The 25,023-nt window shown below is 40.6% G+C and overlaps 1 protein-coding gene across 1 annotated transcript; it reads right to left on the minus strand.

Annotated features, from left to right (window-relative positions):
• Positions 1-1,270: 1,270 nt before the first annotated feature.
• LOC116253157 (magnesium transporter MRS2-B-like) lies at positions 1,271-6,747 on the minus strand. Its single transcript, XM_031627933.2, has 5 exons — positions 6,028-6,747; positions 2,389-2,517; positions 1,983-2,333; positions 1,842-1,889; positions 1,271-1,501 (listed from the first exon to the last, which is right to left on the minus strand). The coding sequence occupies exons 1-5, from the start codon at positions 6,745-6,747 to the stop codon at positions 1,271-1,273; spliced, it is 1,479 nt and encodes a 492-aa protein (XP_031483793.1).
• Positions 6,748-25,023: the final 18,276 nt, after the last annotated feature.

Raw genomic sequence — 25,023 nt, forward strand, 5'->3', positions numbered from 1 at the left:
GCATATGTATGCATTGACGTCTTCCTAAGTTGTTGAACTGTGTAACTGTAATATTATTGAGCAGATTTGCACTGATATGCTTGTGATGCTTATGAATTAATGCAAGGATCACCCTGACTTAGACTGGATTTGGGACGAAGTTAAACTAATGTGTTGATAATTTTTGGTTCACAATCTTTTCGGGACAACTACTATCAGGTGAGTTCTAGCAGCTAGAGTCGAAGATGATAAGACAAGCGTGGACAAATCCATATTCGATTTAGTTTACGAACTTTGTGCTTTGAATTTTTGAACTTGATGCAATAAGTGCCCACAACAGGTTATGAACCTTAGTGTTTTTGACCAAGCCCTGAAATTGAAGTGAGTTGAGAGAACGTTATATTAATGTTTGATTCGCATGTATTTTAGGAAAAAAACCTCAACATTTGAGTCATTATAATTGTGAAGCTGCAGAATGAATCTTATTAGTAATTATATCTGCTGTGGTTTACTGGGTCTTAAAATCGAATTGGCAATTGAATATGTCTTCCATTCACATCTTTATTACTAATTTTACTAAACCTCCAACCTTTTGTAGACTGCCCAAGTCCAGCCTGCCAACCCATGAAAAAGAATAGAAAAACAAAAGAAGAACGGTGCACCAACTCTTTCTCCATTGTTTTAATCGCATACTGATTGCTGATTTCTACATATATATTTTAGTGACAATCTCTCCATATAGAGCTTGCTGCTGGACCTCTTTCTCAGATAGTAACGTTTGGACGAGTACCCTCGCCTGCAAAGAGTTTCTTCAAACAAGCCACCCATATCGTCCCAATGGGTTCCTCCGTCTTCCCAGCGCCAACCTGGCAAATGGGCATTATCGCCTCCTTGCTCATTGGGTGTACATGGCAACAGGCGCTGTGAATTAGAGAAAATATCATCTGGGTCTTCTTCACCCAGACAGATCGTTTTGTATGATAAGGGTCGTACAAGACAGAGAATACCGCAGCTACGAGTTCTATTTTCTGATCAAGTTGCTTTCAATAGTCACTAGTTCATTGTTGATCGGCATGTAAAGAGAGAGAGAGTCCCATCCCTGCCCTGTATATGAGGTGCATGCAGCATCAGACCCCTTTTGCCCATTTCATGGTTTCATTCATCGAAACCTCAAATTTTCCCTTTTGTATTATTATCACCATCATTATTACTACATTTGAAGATGCCCGCACAAAGGGCAAATTTTTCCTCTTTCTTTTCCTTTTGCGTTTTTTGACAGACAATACCTACATTACAAGGGCATCAATCTTCTGTGCCTAAAGAACCATAAAAATGTGCAGAAAATAAAAATTCCGCATGCACCAGTGATCAATAAAACCCACTTGAATGCCTCTGGTTCATCAAATAGTGATATCGAGAAATTCATGCCAAAGATTCCTGCTACTACCCCAAAGATTGCAACAACAAATGTCGCAGTTGTAAGCAGCAATTCAAACTGAATCAACTGATTCCGCACATTGTCCTGCATCAGACCAGTAACAATATGAAATTATTTTGTGGTAGTAATACCAAAGGTTGACAAAGGCAAATTAGTATGCTAGCAGTGCCAATCAGATATTGACAACTTGGAATATGAAATTAGTTCTGTCCTCCAATCTAGTAGATAAAGCAACCAGAAGGCACCTCATCGGTTTATTAATTAGCAAAGATGACCTGGCACATCGGGCTACACTATCCACAGGAATGCAATTTTCAAGAATGATGCATGACTATGTTTCTGCGTGAAGGGTAACTGGTGGACCTTTTCTTGCATTCTATACAGCTTTATGCCATCTCAAAAACAAAGGGAGAATAGTGCTAACCAATTGTATATTGATGAAGTCCTCTGTATCATCTATATATTCCTTGAGCTGTAAAGATTAAAGTCATTCAGGAATTTTAGCAAGAACGATGTTAAGGTCAGCCAACATGAAAAGGAAAGAAATCTTGTTTGGGTTGTGTACCGATGTTAGCTTGTTGAGGGTGCTGTCAATGACAACGAAGTAGGCTTCCAGTAACATTTCCAATTCCTCAATGTTTTCCGCGGCACTTTCTGAACTCTTCATGCTCTCGTGTCTACTTCTAGCTATGCTTAAGCTCTTCTCAAGTCTCTGGGTTTCTGTAGGAGAAGAAACAGGGGAAACAGGAGTAGAAACCGACATTCCAGCTCCTATAGAGCTGTAACCGGCTATAGATTGATCACCATCAATAGCAGATTCCACTCGCAGCTTTTTGTCTGTCAGATACATTTCAGCCATGTCACCATCATCATCCATAAGTTGTTCAATCTCATCCCTGACCCGTAAGAAATGAAACTCACAATGAAATAAAAGTGGATGAGAGTATAAGATAAAGTAACAAAAGAAGTACCTTCTGAACCCTCCGGGTCAAAGCAACAAGTCGGCTCTTCAACCGACGCACTCGTTCCAAATTTAAGGTACTTATTTTAGAGGTCACTTCATCCAACAAAGGATATGCCTCTATCTCTAGATCTGCAGCCTTTTTGGGGCCAAAAAAAATTCCCTTATTAAAGAGTTAGCTGTGGAAAATGACCAACAATTATAAAGAGAATGTCTACAGATTCAAACTTGGAGTACAATAATCAAATTAAGGCTTTGGAAAGCTGCCAAATTTCAGTAGAGTGAGAAAATCAATCGAAAATGTCCTAGAAAAAGTGAAATGAATATGAGATGATTTCAGAAAGATATTGAGGGTCAGAACCGCTCAGTTTCTGGATAGTTTAGACTGATCTTGTGACAAACAAATAATCTAACATAGGCTCCTCTTGTTTAGCTAAATTTGTTTGGCCAAGCTACAAGAGGAGGGACCCAACATCTCCATACACAATACATGCATGGAAGCTGTAGAAACAAAATATGCACGAGAGTAGAAGAAAGCACACAGATGTAACGTGGAAAACCCTCAACGCGAGGGAAGAAAAACCACGGGTGATGAGGTCTGGCGCCCACTAGCCTCCAGACACTCTTTCTCTTCAAAACTTCATTAACACTAAGATTAGGGTTTACAGAGATATAAGTAGTCCTAATTAGGACAAACCGGATCGGGTAAGGATCCGGACCCGGACAACAAAACCCGTCAACACTCCCCCTCAAGTTGGGCGTACATATCAAACATGCCCAACTTGGATACATTTCTCTCAAATGGAGTTACACTGAAGGCCTTGGTTAGGATATCAGCAGTTTGGTCTTCAGACTTTATGTATGGTAGCGTTAATTCCTTAGCATCAATTCTTTCTCTGATGAAGTGACGGTCAATCTCCACATGCTTTGTTCGATCATGAAGAACCGGGTTGTTAGCCAAGTTAATTGCAGACTTATTATCACAATACATCCTCATAGGCCCTTCAATCTCTATTCCAATATCTGTCAATAAGATCTTCAGCCATAACAATTCTGATACCCCAGTAGCCATAGCCATATATTCAGCCTCTGCACTCGAGCGGGAACACACATCTTGTCTCTTGCTTCTCCAAACAACTAAATTTTCCCCAAGTAGACGTAGTACCCTGAAGTAGATCTTCTGGTGTCAACACAGTCTGCCCAGTCTGCATCAGAATACCCTTCAACTTCAATAGATCTTTGTTGCACATATAGAAGTCCCTTCCCGGGATTCTTCTTCAAGTAGCACAGAATTCTATCTACAGCCTTCAAGTGCATATCTGTAGGTGCATGCATGAACTGGCTCATCACATTTACAGCAAATGTGATATCAGATCTAGTCAAAGTGAGATAAATCAGTTTGCCAACTAGACGTTGATATCTCCCTTTAGCTTCTTCACACAACAGTTCTCCATCTTTGTTACCAAGTTTATGCCCAGCATCTATAGGAGTAGAGGCTGGTCTGCACCCCAGTTTTCCTGTCTCCTTCAGTAGATCCAGGGTATACTTCTTTTGACTAAGTACAAGAGTTGTACCTGATCTAGCAATTTCAATACCAAGGAAATACTTCAGCTTACCAAGATCTTTTAGATCAAATTCAGTAGATAGTAAACCCTTTAATCTTGCTATCTCTTCCTTATCATCACTTGTAACAATCATATCATCAACATAAACCAATAGTAGAGTAATCAGAAGTCGATCTCCTTCAAAAATTCATATCTTCGCATCCAAAGCTTCTAAAATAGTGAAAATTGGTATGAATGAAGCTAAGTACTCGAGGATTAGGCCCAAAGATGTGCCTGATTCTGCCTGAAATAGTCTGTCGTAGGGCTCAGGCAACATCTGGAGTCAGTCACCTTCAAAAATTTGCCAGAATTCAACCGTGGCTCGGATTGAGCTGAAATTTGGACCAGTGATAGCTAAGATTTTGATGATGCCCAAAAATTTATCTTCAAAGCAGCAGCCAAAAGGTGAGTCATTGAGGATTGAAATCAGCCTAGTTTCTAATGTCGCTCAGAACTGCGCCGCCTAATTCCGTGAGCCGCTGCCATGATTCCGATCAGTTCCGGTGAGCTATCCAAAACAGCTTGGATTCTCCTCAAACTTCATCAGAATGTTCTCCTCAAATTCAGATCTTGCTCGGATCGTCGGCAATTCACAGATTAACAAAAATTTCTGTCACTACGCCTATATAGAATTCATCCTCTGTTCTTCGTCTTCAATCATCCAATTCCTCAACAGATTTCACTCCGTTGCTCATCGCCATCGCAAGTAATCCACAACAATTAGATACAGAATGCGGCGGAAGAACTGATCTCAACAAGAATTAAAGCCGATCTAAGTCGTTCGTTAGGCGATCCGCCTGAAATCGTGCCCGCCCGATCTCGTCAGCACTTCATTTCTTCTTCATATCCTTCGATCTCAGTCAAATCAGATCGATCTATTCCTCTCGTTAGATGAGTTAAACGCAAATCGATCAGAATGTCAGCATCCTCTCCACTTTTGATCGGGTAACAGGAGATCTCGCGGTAGAATCTCCATAGAGTTAGGATTCTTACCGGCTGAAGATGTTCCTCCAGCTGTCGTGTAGCAGATCTGAGAGGTCGGTGATCGGCGTCCACGCTCCTCCATCGAGCTCACAGTCCTCCGCCCTGTCCTCTAGATGTCCTGGTGATGGAAGACATGTACACCTTGGTCGATCCGTCGCCTGCATTTCCGGTAGAGTTCCTAGTTCCTCTGCTCTGGTTCTGCAGTCGTTCTTCTTTTCCAGTGAGGTTCCCTCCGCTGGCGAAGCTTTTGGCGCCACACCTAAGCAGCTCAAACACTCCACGCGGGAGAGAAAAGGGTTCTTTTCATTGATTCAATTTCAAAAGATATAATCTTTGGCGCAGTCTCCAGTTTATATACTACTGGGCTGTCTCGAGTGCCACCCGCTGTCTCGGACTGAGATAAGTACAAAACCTGTAATGACTCAACAAAATAGAAAACACTGACAATTACTCGGTCTGGGCTTGAACCCAGCCGCGACGTGCTCAGGTTAGCCTAAGCTCTTGCTAGCTAAACCTGATCCTGACGCACACTGTGTTGAGCCGAGTCCGACTCAGCTCCTTTCAGCTAACGCAGTCTTCTTCAGTCTGAACTGTCCATCTCTGATCTTCGTCCCTAATCTGCTGGCTGCTGGCCCATTGTGTGCTTATCCCTCGGCGTCGTCGGCTATACGTACGCATAATACCCCTACTCTGTGATAGCCCCTATGCTTCTGTCCGTGTTCCCATTGGGTGTGCAACAACTCCACCATCCTCGAACTAAGCTTGTCCCCAAGCTCATACATGAGAAAAACGTTGTACTAATTCCTCTAATACTTCCCATGGAGTTCCTCTGTCCTGCCCCTCCCATTCCACCAGCACCTCTGATCTTTGTTGGCCTCCATGCTCCACCTATCTATCGCGTAATATTCGTTGGGGAACTGGTTGCTGCCCTGTCATGTCCTTAATTTGATTCGGTAAGTCTCCATAATGCGGTTTCAGTCTTGACACATGGAAGACTGGTGTACCATTGCCTCAGCCGGTAAGGCTAGCATATATGCAGCTTTCCCAATCCGTTGGATTACCTTGAAGGGTCCATAGTATTTTGGTAACAATTTTAAATAGGGCTGACCCATGAGTGAACGTTGCCTCATAGCCAATCTTTTTAGCCAAACATAGTCGCCGACTGAAAATTCTCTATCTTTCCGACCCTTATTGTAGACTTGACTCATTCGGTCTTGAGCTTTAGCCATGTTCTTCCGAAGAGAGTCCACAATTTCATTTCGGTTGCGTAATTCACAGTCAATCATATCATCACTCGTCGTGCCTTCCTCATAGTGTGGTATGGAAGGAGGTGGATACCCATAGAGAACCTCATATAGACTGATCCCAATAGTAGAGTGAGTGCTGGAATTGTAGGACCATTCAGCCCAAGCAAGAGGTCTAACCCAAGTCGTTGGTCTTTCTCCCATGAAGCATCGCAAGTATGTTTCCAATGTCCTATTAACAACTTCACTTTGCCCATCCGTTTGAGGATGATGGGTAGTGCTGTAGTGAATCTTCGTTCCAGCCAGCCTCATCAACTCCTTCCAAAAATTACTCAAAAAAATAGAGTCACGATCGCATACTATGGTATGAGGTATACCATGCAATTTTCCCACATAATCTTGATGAACCTTGGCCACTATCGGTCCATTGTAATGACGGGGAAGAGAGGCGAAATGGCTATATTTTGTTAGCCTATCAACCACAACCATAACCACTTCTTTGCCTTCAGCCCTAGGTAGAGTCTCTATAAAGTCCATGGATATATCAACCCATGGCTGTTGCGGAATAGGCAATGGACATAAGTGCCCGGGCGATTTTACATTTTCACTCTTCTCCCTTTGATAAATTTGGCATCACAGAATATAGGCTCGTATCTCAGTCTTCATGCCTTCCCACCAGAATTGGCTTTTGTCTCGTGCTAGAGTATTGGCCACTCCTTCATGCCCAACTGTCACGGTGTCATGAAAGTGTTGTATTAGCTCTCGGGTAAGCTCAGACTGTTTCGGTATGACTGCCTTACCCTTTCGACATAGTATGCTGCCCTTAACCGAATAATGTGGGATAGAATCTGCCTTTTGTTTCAATGTTGCTTTCAGCAATCTAAGATTCTCAACCAAGTCTTGCTCAAGTGCAATCCTTTCCCATAGGTTTGTGCTAATCACGGATAATGTCATCAAGTTTTCTCCCACCCGTGATAGTGAATCGGTTGCGGTATTGTCCAGCCCCTTCTTGTATTCTACTACAAAGTCACACACCATGAGTTTGACAAGGCAACGTTGCTGGATCAGAGTGCTCACTGTTTGGTTCATAAGGTATTTGAGACTGTTATGGTACGTCCGGACCACATGCGGTGAAGGTAATGACTTTAGGCATGGCCAGCTCCCAGTGTGAAGGGCGGTGTGTACAAGCTATGTCACACAGACTCTTCAAAAAAGGGGCCACACCCATGTTGACACGACGCTGGTGCTGGTGCAGCTGTAACACGCACCCTAACCACATCTTTTTTTGCATTGCACCCCAACCACATCTTTTTTTATGCAAATTCAAAATAGTTTTCACTTTTTTTTCTTCTCCCTGTCTCTTTCTTTCTTTGTGTATAGTAATAAAAGTAAAAAGAAAGTATGGATTAAACTAAGAAAAAAGCTACAATTATATATATTATGAATACATACATTTATACACATATACACCCTCGCCGCACCCTCGCACCCAAATTTTTTGGGATACGTCGCACCAGCACTCGCACTTGCACCGGCACCCCGCACTCATGTGACATAGTGTGCAGGCAAGTCCTCATTCATAATTGGGCGCGGGATAAATGGACATCATAAAACTAATGTCGGGCCTTGCACATTTACTATATGTTAACACTCGCTCAATTAGTCAAGAACTGGTTCCTCCCTTATGTTTCTAAACAAATTTCTTCTCAAGGATTCGTTATAATTTGATTTACATAACTAAAAGAAAAAGGCTTTTGATTAAATAACAAAACCATCAGGCTTCAGTCTTATGCAGAGTACATCGCTAGCCTAAACCAAAGGTTGACACACAATGGCAAGATAATATTGTTGAAACGTGTTAGATGGTTCTCGGGACTGGGTCAGGATCCATACCCGATCCATCGTGTAGCCCTTGTTGGGCCTTACTTAAGGATTGTAACCCTAATCTTGAGAGAGTTAATGAAATCTTGAGAGAGAGAGTCTGGTTGCTAGTGGGCACCAGTTCCTCCTCATCTGTGGTTTTTTCTCTCTTGTGGGTTTTTCCACGGTACATCGTGTTCATCATATTATTTTTTCCTATATTTCGTGTTTCTACATGGTATTAGAGCCGACGAGTTTGGGAAATTTTTTGGGGTTGTGAAGTTCCAACCCTAACCTCTCTATCACTCACTACTGTTGCCGCTGCTGCTGCTGCTGCCGCCGCCGCCGGGCTGGTATGTAGTCGAGGCAGTGTCTTCCTCGTCGACTGACAACGCTGATCAAACTGAAATCGGGGCTTATAGAACTGAAAATGTTCCCGTTCAGGTCACTACTATTTGCCTTACCGAGGAGAACTACCTCTCATGGTCGGCCGCTATGACTATGGGGATTGCTGCCCGCGGTCGGATTGCCTATATCAATGGAAGGAAACCTGAACCGGCGGAGACAAGTGGTGTGTGGGACACTTGGTTTCTTGAGGATAATCAAGTAAAAACTTGGATTGTCAACTCTGTTTCCGCTGATATCCAACCCCTTATTCTTCGGAAGAAGACTGCTAGAGACATGTGGGTGATTTTAGAGAACATGTATGGCCAAAAGAAAAAGGCTATCCGGACTTACCAACAAATGAAGACTGTGTATGAGCTTCGGCAAGGGAACTTATATGTAGCAGATTACTATGGGGCTTTGAAAGCCAAGTGGGAGGATCTTGACTATTATTTTGATGTTACTTGAATGATGAGTTTGAAGGTGTTAGAAGGCAGATATTGAATTCATGAGAAGTGTCGAGTATTGAAGATGTGTATTCTCGTGTTGAAGCTGAAGAACAAAGAAGGCTGGTTACTACTGGGGGAAAGAGGGATCTCATGTCATATAATGAGAGATCTGCTCTTGTTAGTCATGGTCCTCGAGGCACTACTAGATCTCTTTGTAGATGTACTCTCTGCAAGAAGACTGGTCATACTGTGGATTTCTGTTGGGATCTTCATCCAGAAAAAAGGGTAACAAAGGGAGGTTTTCTAATGGGAAGTCGACTATGTCTGAGGAAACAAAATCTAGTTGAGGAAAGGTCTCCATTTCTGCTGAACGGCTTCATGAATTGAGGGTTTATCTGGGTCGGATCGATGTCAATCAGGTTGAGGCATCAAATGAGACAAATGCTAATCATGCTCTTGCCATTGTAGGGGATAAAGGTAACTCTTGTGTGGGAGAATGGATTGTGGACAGTGGTGCTACTCACCACAGGACGGGTAACCCTAAATTGTTTCATGAGTATAAGCTGTCTTTTGGAAGGGAACGAGTATCTCTCGCAGATGTTCCTCTACCTTTGTGGCAGGAGAAGGGAGTCTGTCCTTGTTGGACAAGTTTCATGTGCGAGGAGCATTACATGTCCCTCAACTTCCCTTAAATCTCTTGTCAGTTAGTAAACTTACTAAAGAGATGAATTTTGAACTCATTTTTTCTGCAAATCGTTGTGTTTTGCAGGACTTGGCGACAGGAAAGAGGATTGGGATTGGTTTGGTGTCCGATAGCTTATATCGTCTTTCTATACACGTGGCCATGGCTATTATGACAGTGATAAGCAAGACAAAAAAGCGAAGAAAAGATTGTCTTTAGTCCGTCTTGTATTGGCATGAACGCCTTGGGGCATTTTGAAATAGTTGTTTCCCGAATTGTGTTCCACTCTAAACTTGTCTTTGATTTCTTGTGATGTATGTCAGTTTGCCAAACATGTGAGGGCTTTGTACCCTATTTCTACTAGTTGTGTTAATGAAGCTTTTTCCTTGGTTTACTCGGATGTGTGGGGGCCTTCGGAAATTCATACCCGTCAAGGTTTTCAATATTTTATAACTTTTATTGATGACTTCTCTCGGATCACCTTTGTGTACTTATTAGAAGATCGCAGTGAGGTACCTCATATCATAGAGACCTTCATTCTACTTGTGCAAACTCAAAATGATGGAACTGTTAAAACCTTCCGATCAGATAGTGCCCGTGAGTATATGTGTCAGTGAGTTGAGGATTTCCTTCGAAAAGGGGGATTGTTCATGAGACGTCCTATAATTATACTCCCCCACAAAACGGGGTGGCTGAGAGGAAGAATTGCCAGCTCCTTAATGTCACCAGAGCCCTTTTGTTTCAGAGGAATCTTCCCAAACACTATTGGGGTGATGCAGCTCTTACTAATGCGTATCTCATCAACCGCATGCTCAGTCATGTGCTGAATGGTCGGACTCCCCATTCTTTATTTCCGGGAAGTCGTCAACCTTTTCTCCTCCCCCCTCGTGTTTTTGGCTGTGTGTGTTTTATTCATGATCACAGTCCCAATGTTAGGAAACTTGATCCCCGGTCTATCAAGGGTGTGTTTGTTGGGTATTCACCTACTCAAAAAATGTATAGGTGTCTTGATCCTACCGTTGGTCGAGTTTATCTTACAAGGGATGTTACCTTCTTGGAACATGCCTCTTAATTTTGTGAGAATCCTCTTCAGGGGGAGAAGTCTGTGGTTAGGGAAGAGTATTCTTAGAGTCAGGAGATTCAATTTATAGATTTTTTGGATTACAAGAAAGAAGAACCTGAGAAGGAGGAAGGGTGTGACATCGAAACAGAGAAGGAAGGTCATCGTTTGTTTGGACAGGTCTACTCTAGACGAGGTGCTCGAACAGAGGATGTAACTAATGGTGCGAGGTCTACTTCCAATCCCAATGTCATTCCTTCCCTGGATGAACCAAGTCTTACCTTGAAGACTCAAGATGAGGTTGAAAAAGAAAATGAAGAACTTCTCATTATCCTGAGAAAGGGTGTCAGGTCATGTACTCAACACCCGATTGGTAATTTTGTATCTTATTCTAGACTTAGCAAGGATTACAAGTGTTTTCTATCTTCTCTTTCTTTGGCTATGATTCTTAGGTCCGTTGCTGAAGCTCAAAGTGATTGCAAGTGGGCTGATGCTATGAAAGAAGAAATGGAAGCCTTGAGAAGAAACATGACATGTGAAGTTGTGAAGATTCCTGAGGCGGCTCACTTGGTTGGTTCCAAGTGGGTGTATACCGTTAAGTATAAACCAGATGAAAGTGTTGAAAGATACAAAGCTCGTCTTGTGGCTATGGGGTTTAGTCAAAATATGGGATTGATTACTTAGAGACTTTTGCTCCAGTTGCGAAAATGAAGACAGTTAGAGTTGTTATGTCCCTAACTGTGATGAAAGAGTGGAGGATGTACCAACTCGATGCTAAGAATACTTTTCTCAATGGTGATCTCGAAGAAGAAGTGTATATGTGTATGCCCCCAGGATATGATGAACCAGAGAAATGTTGTAAGCTTAAAAAGGCCTTATGTGGCCTCAAGTAGTCGCCCAGAACATGGTTCGAGCGACTCAAATGAGTGATGCCACATCATGGGTACAATCAAGGGAATGGAGACCACACTCTATTTGTGAAGAAAAAAGAGGGTAGGGTCACTCTTTTACTTGTCTATGTGGATGACATGATTGTCACAAGAGATGATGAGGAGGAGATCATCAAGTTAAAAGTGTTACTGGCTGCTGAATTTGATCTCAAGGATCTTGGCAAACTGAGGTATTTTCTTGGTATTGAGATTGTTAGATCTAGTACTAGCCTTGTGCTAAACCACAGGAAATACACATTAGATCTGTTGGAGGAGACTGGTGAACTGGGGTGTAGACCTGCTTCTACCTCACTTGATACTGGACACAAGTTAAGCCTTAGAGATGGAGAGTTGCTCTGTGAAGAAGCTAAGGGAAGATATCAACGTCTCGTTGGAAAGTTGATTTATCTTACCCTTATGAGACCAGATATCGCTTTTGCGGTGAATGTACTGAGTCAATTCATGCATGTACCTACTGATGCAGACCTGAAGGCTGTGGATAGAATATTGTGCTATTTGAAGAAAAATCCTGGGAAAGGACTCTTGTATGTGAAACAAGAGACTGTAGAAATCGAGGGGTATTCCGATGTAGACTGGGCAGGTTGTGCTGATACTAGACAGTCTACCACAGGGTATTGTGTCTACTTGGGAGTAAATCTTGTTGTCTGGATGAGCAAGAGACAGGATGTGTGTTCTCGATCTAGTGCTGAGGTAGAGTATAAAGCTATTGCTATGGGATTGTCAGAGTTACTATGGCTGAAAATATTGTTGACTGATATCAGGATAGAGATTGAAGGACCTATGAAGATGTACTGTGACAACAAGTCTACAATAAACTTAGCCAACAACCCTGTGCTACACGACAAAACAAAGCATGTTGAGATTGACCGCCACTTCATTCGTGGAAAAATTGATGCTAAAGAGTTAGTCTTACCTTACATTAAGTCTGAAGACCAAACTGCTGATGTTCTGACGAACGCTCTATCTTCAACTTCGTTCGAGAGAAATGTATCCAAGTTGGGCATGTTTGATATGTATGCCCAACTTGAGGAGGAGTGTATATGCGTATGCCACCAGTCCAGAGCATTGTCAAGAGACTTAGGTGTGGGTACAGGTCAATGCATATATGTATGTATATATATGTATATATATATATATATATATATACTCCCATTTATATATATGGTTATGGCTTACCTCGCACCTATGTGAAGAAGAAAATTTTATTTTCAAAAGAGAAATTAATTAGATGCCATGTCACACAGACTCTTCAAAAAAGATGCCGCACCCATGTCAACACAACGCTGGTGTTGGTGCTAGTGCAGCTCCAACACACACCCCAACCGTGTCCTTGTGTCCTTTCTTATGCAAGTTCAAAATATTTTCCATTTTTTTCGTCTCTATGTCCCTTTCTTTCTTTATGTATAGTAATAAAAGTAAAAAGAAAGGATAGATTAAGCTAAGAAACAATCTAAAATTATATATATTATGAATACACACATTTATATATATATATTAAATATATTATATATATACAATTATACACCCTCGCCGCACCCTTGACAATTAACATGTATTCTCATTTAATTGTATTTAGCCACACAGATATAAGGGGAAAAGAAATTTAAGTTTCCAAAAGAGAGGGTAGCTACTAAATTTAAGTATTCAGCGAACTTAAGGCACAACCCCATCTCCACACTTAGGCAACCCAAGATAGGGCTTTGAAAAATCAGTAATAGAAATATAAAGAACATAATACATGTATACACAAGCAAATGCCGGAAACCTTGTTCCTCTTTGTTTGATATGGCTAATTGCCATTTTGTGCTGCTCAACTACCAGCCAATACGTACCCTTCAGTCCATCTCTTTAGGAGCTGAGTGCTAAGCATTGGCTGAGTTGTCTCTACCATAGTCACAAATAACATCTCGGAGTTTTAAATGGTGAGGTTTTTCTCGGGTATAATACGGAGAGCTTGAAAAAAATGAGAAAAAAAGGAAAAATATGGTAAATTTTTTAAAATTGTAAAATACTAAAAATGGTGGAAAAAAAAAAGTATGAAACTAATAACACAAACATCACAAGATAAGTAGATTTGCAACAAATAAAAAATAGAAAATAAAAAAAAACTGTTTGGCATTAAAAAAAGTAAAAAACACGTTAAAAATGTGTTTTTTTCGTTTTTAACGTTTTTTCAAAAAAACATGTTTTTTCTAAGTTTTAGGCGGCCATTTGATTTTTTGTGTTTTTTCTTTTTGGAAAAAACATGTTTTCTGTGACTATGGTCTCTACTCATCATTGGCCTTCAATTGTCAACAAGTTTGTGCATATGTGCAGTTTTCATATTCCCACTTGGTCACCCATCTTCAGTCCCCACAAGCCAAGTTATGAGTTTCATCTGCTACACCACATGCTATCATGAATCATACCTCAATGTAGCATGGCCAAGCCCTTAGCACCAGGCCATGCCAACTTGCTAAGTCACTAACTTGCTATCAAATGGCCATTCCATCATTGACCCAATTCAACATCTAATGTCCACCCCATTATTCCAAGTCTTTGCCAACTGCCTTCATGCTTGGCCTTCTCATAGGTGTTGCGGGTTCTACATTCTCAAGTGCCGCAGTGTATGTCACTAGAGAACTAGATGGCGCCGAGGCAATGAGTAGACCCTAGAGCTTAGGCATGCCTAGGCTGGACTAAGCGCTCTAAATGAAAAAAGATAAAAAATAAAAATGTAAAAGCTAATAAAATGCAACCAAAATATTATTATATAGTCACATACATAAACATATACATGATTATATATAGTCACAGAAAGACTGACAAAATAATACAAAACTAAAGAATGTTAAATAATACAAAATTTATTCATATAAATACGCATACAATAACATCAGGTCTCTCTCTCTCTCTCTCTCTCTCTCTCTCTCTCTCTCTCTCTCTCTCTCTCTCTCTCTCTCTCTCTCTCTCTCTCTCTCTGGTTGGTCCACCAAAGCTATTGTGATAGACACCAAAGCTGCTTGCTTGTAATTGTGTCTCAGTGAAGGATCAATAACTAAGTGGAAGGGTTGAAAGGGGAGAGGAAACAGACATTGGCCACCGACAACTTCTTGTTAAGATAAAGGTAAGTCGCTTTGGATTGGGTCTAACCTAAACCCAATCCAAAATGTACCGTCATGTGTCTGCATTGTGGTTTTGGTGCATCAATGCAGGTACTAGATGCTTATCAGTCGTCTCATACCCATGTTACATGGACAAAACTTAGTTTGTGAACTGAAATGCATAGGCTACTAAGCATCTAGGCATCTTAGGCAGCATTCTACGCACTTTCAAATGGTAAGTCACCTACAACTGGCTAGCTTAGCTGATCAGCTAGGTTTACCATAAGCTTTTTTAGGCTTTACAGTTATCCATGTATACTACTAATGCACAATAACAATAATATAACCAACTGCAAGAAAAATAGTCTAAGATCTGACATCCCCCATCCAATACATAACTTTGAGAGCCCAAATCTTACTTGTGCATGACTTTATCACAAATTTACAAGTTAACAAGGAGCCTAGTGATGTGAACCTACTCAAGGCTCTATCAGCTCCACCTGCCTTGGTCACCAAAGGGCATACGACCCCGGGATGACGCACCAGCTCACCTCGTAGAGGCTATGGATAGTAGCTGCAACCCATCAGTTGGCCAGCCAGAATGTCACGACCAAGAGATATGTTGAGGACCCAGACCCTAGAGCCAGTGGAACCGCTGCCCTAAGCCGAATCCTCTACCCAAGATCACTCAGTGTAGCCTATAGACTGAATCCTAAGACTCAAGACACTAAAAACAACAACAAAGTAAATAACCCGCGGGACAGAAACCCCGGCTTGACTTTACCCTGGGACGAGGATACATGTATGGTTAACCCAATCCCGGTTTTAGACCTACTACAAGCACTAGGAGGGAAGGCTGACACGACTGCGAGGGATATGGGATCCACTCACGACTCACAAGACTCGACCCAAACAAACTTACAGAATCATAGACTACTAGATGAGGAGGGTACTCTACCACAGTGAAGGGTGACAGGGGTGGAAGCTGCTGGAGATGGAGCTCGGCCCACCTGGCCGAGGGTAGCACTGACGCCGTTGTGGCTCAACCTGCCTGGCCGAGGACGATGTTGCTGCTGTGAAGGCTCAGCCCGCCTGGCCGAGGATGCTGCTAATGGCGCCTCAAGAGATTCGACCTGCTTGGCCGAGGGTGACGTAGGAGCACGATCCGAGAAGCTCGACCCACCGGGTCGAGTGCACCGAAGGGGCGAGGACGTTGCGCCTAGGGTGGCCGCTACCGCTATGGGCCACGATTGGCCTTGGTGCAGTGTTGACGATGGGGGTGTGGTAGCGACGGAGTCGGCCCGCCTGGCCGAGGTCGCCGAGATGTCTGCGACAAAGGTTCAGCAACAGGTGCGGAGAGGCCACGAGGGAGAGTTGCCAACGGTGGCGAGGGCACCTATGATTTTCGGCCTGCCTGGGGAAGATGATGGAGTTTGGTGTCGGCCCGCCTGGCTGATGTTGGTGGTGTAGGAAGGTTGGCTGGGACAATGGCCGCGGGGTTATATGCTGCCGACACTTACCAACCTTGGAGGGAACCTAGCTACAAGACTCCAAGGTGAGGGGGCTAAGCTAGTAGTTAATACTCTGGCTCGGTTGAGGAGGAAGGGATTAATGGCTAAGAGAGGGGATTACGAAGAAGAAGGGAGAGATTAGCAAGGAGAATTAAAGACTCACCTTAATTGCTCGCTTGGAACTTGAAGGGCTTGGTCCCCACGATGATGACACATGGTAGAGGGGACAGTTGAGATGAATGGTTGGAGGAGTGAATGTTCCCCACGGTGAATTGAGGAGCTCGGGAAGGAAACCCAGGAGTTAATGTCCTCCTCGTCCATGCCAAGGTGTTAAATGCCCGATAAAAGGATGAATCTGCCCTTCTTGGACTTGCCCTCCTTTAGTGCCGAAATAACTCGCCAGGGGCAGTTTTGGAAGTGGCGAGTGGTTGTTGGGTGACCACCAGAAAAGGAGCAACAGCCAGTCTTCCGACTGCCAAATGGCTGATTCCGGCCACTCAAATACGCCACAGTCCGTGGTTGGTCTCGGCCCAACTTGGCCCGTTGGACAACTTGTGTCCGGGTGATTCTTACTAGGCTGCTGGTTATGGCTCAGCCCCTCTCCACTTTGGCGCCGCTCTCAGATTTGAATGAGAGCTCCCACGACACCGTGGCTCAATGCTTGGCTCCGCCAAGTGTCTGTTGCAACCGCTACTGGCCGTCTACCAGCGGCGATCGCCACTAACCAATTGGTTTAGCTCTGTAGGTGAACCAGCTAGCTATTGCTTAGCCAGACCTTTCCGATCACTCACTCCCTGGATCATACAGGGGGAGAGAAACCTACTATGGCTGAAGTTCACTAAGCCCGCCAAGATTGGGAATCTACCTTCCTTTCTGGCCAACCTTCTTACCGTTGCGCCCGGGGAGAAAACCAGCCTACTAGGGTTGGTTTCAACCTAGTCTAAGAACAGCGAGAGGGATGGAATCGGGAGAGTTTATCGGTACCAACCTTGTTCTCACGCCGCCGGATTGTTGTCACGCGGATACTAACTAGGCAGAGCCACAACCCACTCTTCTCCACGTCCTTCCGAGACTCAACCAGCCTCTAACCACCTTAGTGTTCAAGGGGGCTGCACCGTGGAGAGCTTGCTCACGTGTCGGGGAAAGATGCGTAGGTCATCGGCTTCAATGGTGATTTTCCGGCAACCACCACCTACGTCGATTTCCTCTTCTTCTTCTTGGCCAGAATCACACGGGCTGAGAGCTTCGTACACCACCTTCACGGCGGGGAATTACACGCCTACATTGCGGGGATTACACGCCTTCATGGCGGGGATTACACGTCTCCACGACGGGGATTACACACATTCACGGCTGGGATTACACGCCTCCACGGCGGGGAAGTACACACCATGCTGGTGGGGAAGAGAGATAAACTCCAAATTCTATTTCATTAACAAAGCATAATCCCACAAATGGGGTGTACAATAGTTTAAATAGTAAAGTGCAACCGGATCAAACAGTGATCCAAGACCCGAACGAACATGTAACCCGACTCCAATTAAGCAAACCGGACCGACTAATCTAAATGCTTACCCGAACTGAAATAGGAAGACGCTACCTAGGTGGATTGTCTAAGGACTCAACTCGACTTAAAGACGATTTGCGCTAAACTGACTAGGACTAAATAAGTCATGACGCTACTTAAGACTCGATCCTAAACTCCCTAGACGGACTCGGGTTTGGACTCAGCTTGGGGTTGTATTCCACTGGCTCATCTAGGCTTGGTCCTCCTCTGTTCGTGTTCCTACCTCTAACGCTGCTGAAGTCTGCCACTGACCATGTTGGATTGGCGATATCTTCTGTGTCCCGTGATTGGCCTGTCTGCAGGTTGCTGTTTGCACCCTTGCTTGAGTGCCTACTGCCGTGGTCAACCTTTGGTTGCATGTTATTGCCTTTGTCTGTCTACTCTACGCCTCTTGGTGTGGTCGTGTCTTGGTCGGTAGGTGAGAACCTTGCTTCGTGGCTAACCGCTGGGTCCCGTTGTCTGTTGTTAACCTCTCCCAAACGGCCTTCCTTGACCTGGCACTCTTCCTCTTCCTGAATTGCGCTGGCATCTCTTTCCTTGGGTTGGCGCCCTTCGTTGGCTGCACGTCCTATGGCAGCCTCTCCTTCCTTGGTTCAGCCATGCACTGCCGAACCACACATGGTGTTCTCAATCTGGCATGGGCCTTCTTCCTTCGGTTGTCGGCCCTCTACGGCCGTGCACTGGGCCGCGGCCTCCTTTGGCTTTAGCTCCTCTTGCTCAGCCTTTGGCTTTCGCCCAGCCTTGACGTGGTCTAGGCCCTGGTTGTGCTCTTTTGGCATTACCCCGACCTATCTCGACCACTCTGTCGACTGCTCTTGGCTGGGGCTATGGTAGGTTCGTAACAAGATACAACACTATATAATAACTAAGAATCCATAGAAATATTTGTCTTGTCCCTCGCGCAGCTCAAACTAAGCATGATTCTGAAGGGAAAAGGTGGTTCAATTTCAGAAACGCCTCATAGAAAAGTTAATTGAAAAAAAACAATAGTAGTTGGAGGCCGGTCACGAGGTATGAATAGTAGGTATGAATCATAGTTTAAATAGTTCTTAATATATTCCATATAGTCTGTGCTCCAGATAATAGACTGACTATCTGACGGGCTAGAACCATCTCTCTCGAAGGGCCATTGACAATGGCACACCAAAGAAGATACCTGCACCTGAGGCGGAAGGCATCCTTTAAGATTTTTCTTGCTTCGTCTTGAATTGTCAAATATCCTTCTTCCAGTATAAACAAACAACGTGATAGCCACGGGTTGATAATGGATAAATGAGATTTTTGTCTTGAAAATTGAAGTTGCCATTCTCTTAATCTACTGATGATTTCTAACAATCTATTCCTTTATTTCTATGTCAATCCCCACTAACGGTGGCCAGTCCAACCGAGTAGGTCTTCAACCTGCAACCACACCATAGCAGTGTGAGATTCTCGGTTAGGAAAAGCCTCTCCACTAAACATCGACAACCAAGAGGCAGCCCACAGTTGCCATTCTCCAATACGCACAATCCAGGAGACTGCACATTGGCTATGACCACCTATAGTAGCTGCTTTAACCTTGCAACCATGTTGTAGCTGCTCGCCAGATCTGCGCCTATATTACTATCATACGCATTTTCGGGTAGGGAAGTGTAATAATAATAGTCATTCAAAAATTGCTTAATATGACTCAAACTTGTTAGATTGAGTTGTTCTAACCTGTTAAGAGCTTCACATTTAAAAAGTAGATTTTATTCTATCTGAAGTCTAATTTCTTCTTGAAGTGACTGTTCATCTACTTCAAGAGGCTGATGTCTAGTTTTATAGCATGCAAACTTAATAAATTCTTGGCCGCATGGAGGCCTAATAAATTCCTGGCCTTCACTATTTTCATAATGAAGAGCTCTTTTAGGAAGACTGGTAGAGGCTTTATCCTCTATAAATCTTACTATTTCTCATTCTAATCCCGCAAGTTCTTCTGAATTGTAGGACTTGGGTTTAATTAATTTAATACCTTGTGATGCTGCATCTACAATTTATTAGGTGGAGCTCTTGAAGTAGGAAGATTACTGATAGAAAATTTTTTTACCGCCTTCATGATTTCAGGAGGTAATAATTTTATATCTTCGAAAGAAGAAGATAAGTAAACATTACTGATTGAAGCAACACTAAACCATTTCGCAATAAATTCAGGTGGTATACCTTGCAAACAAATAATTCTAGGATAAATCCCTAAAAAATTTGTTAAGGAATTTTCTAACGGATCTTCCACAAGGAGTTTGTATAATTCAAAAAGATTTTGTCCATGCAAATCCGCTAATTCAGGACTTTTCGGAATCTTTTCCATTAAAAGTCCTGCGGGGTTTTGAATTATCGCAGTTTGGGGTTTCATAAAAAGGCACAAAAAATAAAAAAAATAAATAAAAATAAATACAAGAAGTCCTATGTATACATACATGTTTTGATATATACAAATCATATATCAAACTGCTAGAAGTTTAAGATATATGATGGTAGATATCAAAACATGTATGTATACTTACATTGTAAATTCTAACAACAGCGACGTTGTGTTGAAGGAAGGTTCACCCATTGCATACCAATGGGTAGACAATCCACGGTCTTCTCTAGCAATGTCATAAAATGTGATAAGGTGAGGCGTTAATTGAAGCGTAAGCTTTATGGACAAATTTTTGAATTATATAATATTTATAAAAATAACAACAAAACTGAAAAAAATGACTACAATACTAAGCATATCAATAAAGAACAATACACAACATATTACAAACTTAATGCAAAACAACTATTGAAAAAACACATAAAAATATAAAAGGATTGTCTACCACAATGCATCGATTATCATTACCATGTCTTTAACATGATAACCATAGTAAATAGAAGACAAGCAGCTCTTCCAAATCGAGAACTTGTTTAATCAAGAAATAAAGAAAAAGAAAACAAAAATGAAAAAGAAAAAAAGCTTCCACAAAAAAATATATAATAAAAAAAGTAATTGTAGTAATATAAAATTTTCTTGTTTCTTTATTTATTTATATTAAACAAAACAATATAATCATTCAATTGACTCGATAAATGATTAAACATAGATGTCTATCATGAAGCAGAAAAAAAACACTATGAACTAAGACACGTAAAAAATTTGAAAGAAACTATAATAAGGTAAACACGCATTAAATGTGTAGAACTTCTTGAAGAGCTTGTCACCTATATTACTATCATATGCATTTCCGGATAGGGAAGTGTAATAATAGTAGTCATTTAAAAATTGCTTAATATGACTCCAACTTGTTAGATGGAGTTGTTCTAACCTGTTAAGAGCTTCACATTTAAAAAGTAGATTTTATTCTCTCTGAAATCTAATTTCTTATTGAAGTGACTGTTCATCTACTTCAAGAGGCTGATGTCTAGGTTCATAGCATGCAAACTTAATAAATTCTTGGCCGCATGCAGACCTAATAAATTCCTGGCCTTCACTATTTTCATAATGAAGAGCTCTTTTAGGAAGACTGGTAGAGGCTTTATCCTCTATAAATCTTCCTATTTCTCATTCTAATCCCACAAGTTCTTCTGAATTGTAGGACTTGGGTTTAATTAATTTAATACCTTGTGATGCTGCATCTACAATTTATTAGGTGGAGCTCTTGAAGTAGAAAGATTACTGATAGAAAATTTTTTTACCGCCTTCATGATTTCAGGAGGTAATAATTTTATCTCTTAGAAAAAAGAAGATAAGTAAACATTACTGATTGAAGCAACACTAAACCATTTCGCAATAAATTCAGGTGGTATACCTTGAAAACAAATAATTCTAGGATAAATCCCTGAAAAATTTGTTAAGGAATTTTCTTACGGATCTTCCACAGGGAGTTTGTATAATTCAAAAAGATTTTGTCCATACAAATCTGCTAATTCAGGACTTTTCAGAATCTTTTCCATTAAAAGTCCTGCGGGGTTTTGAATTATCGCAGTTTGGGGTTTCAAAACTAGGTCAGCCGCTGTAAAACCAAAGGACTGTCTTTTATCTTTCCCAGTTTCCTGAGTCAGATGCAACTTGTCTTCAGCCACTGAAATATCAGGGGTCTGGATTTTCTCTTTCCCAGTTTTATGGGTTAGATGCAACTTTTGGTCCTCAATGATTTTATCCATTGGAGGACTAAGTTTTGCAACCCTGGTAACCACACCTGTTTTTACCAGTGAAGTTAGTTCTTTCTCCAGATTATGGAGGTGATCTGTTATAATATCCTGGCTCTTTGAAACATGACAATCACATCACTATCTGCACAAGTTCAAATAAATCTGCTAACGTACATTGCAATATTTTAGAAATTATGAATGCGTGTACAATATGCTTTCACAAGTCATCACACAATTTATTTGGAAACTCGAACTCATGAACCATGACATTCTTATTCGTAATATTTAAGGATAAAATGAATATGGGTAATTCCAACCAAAAAACATTACGAGATAAAGCAAACATCTGTTATAAATAAATAATAAAACATGACCAAAATAAAACTTTCATACCTTTCGATGACCTTCTCCAGAAATTTGAAACAAAATTTTGCCACTAGGCCCAACCAAAACAGATGTTGGCCAGGAACGTATTCTAATTCTCTCCATAAATACATATCATCATCATTTACTACCTAAAAAAGTGGTGTTGATGTGATTAAGGACAAAAAGGAATAAGTCCACTATTGTCAATAGAATGTCATAGTCATTTTTTGGTAGAAGTAGAAATTAGACTATAGGAACAAAACCATCTAGGTAATTTCAAGTAGTTGCCTTAATTAGTGGTGAAATATGTTGCACTTGCATAGAAGGAATATGTCTACTACAAAGTGTAAATCAACTAGCTTATGAAATCATCACTTAAGTAGCATTGTATTATGATAAAGGAAATTGGCCACTAGAGCATGCTTTCCAAATAAAACGATAGATTGGAACTCCTTTTGCAAAGTAAAGAGTCTAGGAAGGTGTTTGGATGACACCCAAAAATTAGGTTTTGGACCAAAACTAGGTTTATGGATTGTTTGCACGCCATCAAAACTTGGTTTAAGCCTTTAAGCAAACTTGGTTTTTTACAAAACCTGTCTTTGTGAAAGAGAATAAAAAACCCTAACTCCCTCAAGCTATTCATAAAAGACCATGTTTTAGGTGTGTATATCAATTTTCAAACAAATAAACCATGTTTTCGATACTCAATTAAAAAGCTTGGCTTTTATAGGGGTGTCTTCTAAATGCTCTCTATGTGTTTGGGCTTGGGAAATGTAGCATATGAAGGAACCCTTGATGTGACCATCAAAAATTGACATTGGTTTTCTATCCTACTATTCTTTGTACCCATTTACATTTTCTTATTTTGTAGAAAATTCATCAGAAAGTAGTGCCCACTTAGCAACACGTGCTGATGCCACAAACATGCGTGAGTGAAAATGAAAAATAAGAATTGATCTTCAAAGTTACTGGATGCATCATCTCATAACAGAGCACTGCATTTCGGATGGCTTCAAGGTCCTTCTCATTATCAAATTTTGCACAATGAACTACAATAACAACAAACTGCAAAACAAAATTTATAAATTTCACAAAGTGTCGTAGCACTGTATGAAAGTGAACATCTAAAATATTAATGAAAAAATTATGCTTATAATGAAAAACGAATTTTTTTTTTCGAAACAAACGCAATAAAATAAGTGGCCATTGAGTTAAAAGTAAAAAACACATTAAACAAAAAACGTTAAAAATGAAATAAACACGTTTTTTTACTACTTTTCACATTTTTCATTTTTTCACTTTTTTTAATGCCAAACATTTTTTTTCATTTCTATTTTTTATACTTTCCACCAATTTTTAGTTTTTCAAAATTTTCAAAAATTTCTATAGTATTTTTTTCATTTTTCCCTAGTTTTTTCAAGCTCGAGGTATTATACCCGAGAAAAAACCATATCGTTTAAAACTCCGAGACGTTATTTGTGACCGATGTTTGAAACCAAGTAACTAACAAAAGAAAAATTAACAAATAATATATGGTATTTCATCTATTTAAGACAAAAATCACAACATTTATTCTTTCTTGTACGAGACAAAGTCCATAAGAAACATGACATACCATCACTTTGCAAAAAAAAAGGGATTGATGGTACCAAACAACAAACTCAAAACACTTTTAGGAGATGCATACTACATTGTTTGAATAGAAACCTTCAATTGTCATGCATCTCAAGTATAAAAAAGTAGAAAACAAAACTATGGATCTAAACAAAGAAATATTCTTAGTGCCTAACGTGCACATGTTAGTCACATGATTTGATCTTGCAAAGATTGGTATATTACTTTTAACCTACTTTTAACCTGCATATCACAATTGAGATTAAATCACACACTCCACGTTGTGAAAGCTCAGCTTCCAACTTAAATAGTATATTATATGATGTGTATGTTATATAGTATATTATTATAACGCATATGTTACAACATATACGTTATAACATATATGTTATATGCTATAACATATAGCGTACAATTATATACACTTATAAGTACATTCTATTATATTCTTGGGCGTTGTACATATGCATGTATTTTATGTTATACTCTATACATAACATATAATATTACATATAATTAGATGTCATAACGTATAATACGTGTACATATCATACACTATATACTATAATATTTATATAGTATATGTAATATAATTGCTATGTACTATAAGTGTACATGTAACATTTGTATATGTAGAGTTACAATATATAACATATTTTATATGTTATATACATAATATATGTGCACATATATTATATATATAGTGTATATATACATATGTACACTATATATATAACATGTGTGCTCATATATTATGTGTCATATATTATACATATATGATATATGCACACATATATTATATATGTACATATACATATATGTATGAACATATTATATATGCAGTATTATGTATGCTTACAACGTTACTATGTATATATTATTTGTATATAATACATTGCATGCTACATAATATATGTATATATTATATATATGTGTGTGTATAACATAACATATTACATATAATACATGTTATATAACATATTATATATATAACAACATATGTCTCCCTCTCTCATTACGACTACCAAAAGTAGCACAAAAAAATAGAAATCCCAGTATTCTCTATAGAAGGGTGTAAAGGGCCATAATGTTGCTTTTTTAATGGGCGTAATGGGGGCCGTAAGTTAATGAGCTAACATGGAAGATATTA

The sequence above is a fragment of the Nymphaea colorata genome, chromosome 4 (assembly GCF_008831285.2).
Source record: "Nymphaea colorata isolate Beijing-Zhang1983 chromosome 4, ASM883128v2, whole genome shotgun sequence".
NCBI lineage: Eukaryota > Viridiplantae > Streptophyta > Magnoliopsida > Nymphaeales > Nymphaeaceae > Nymphaea > Nymphaea colorata.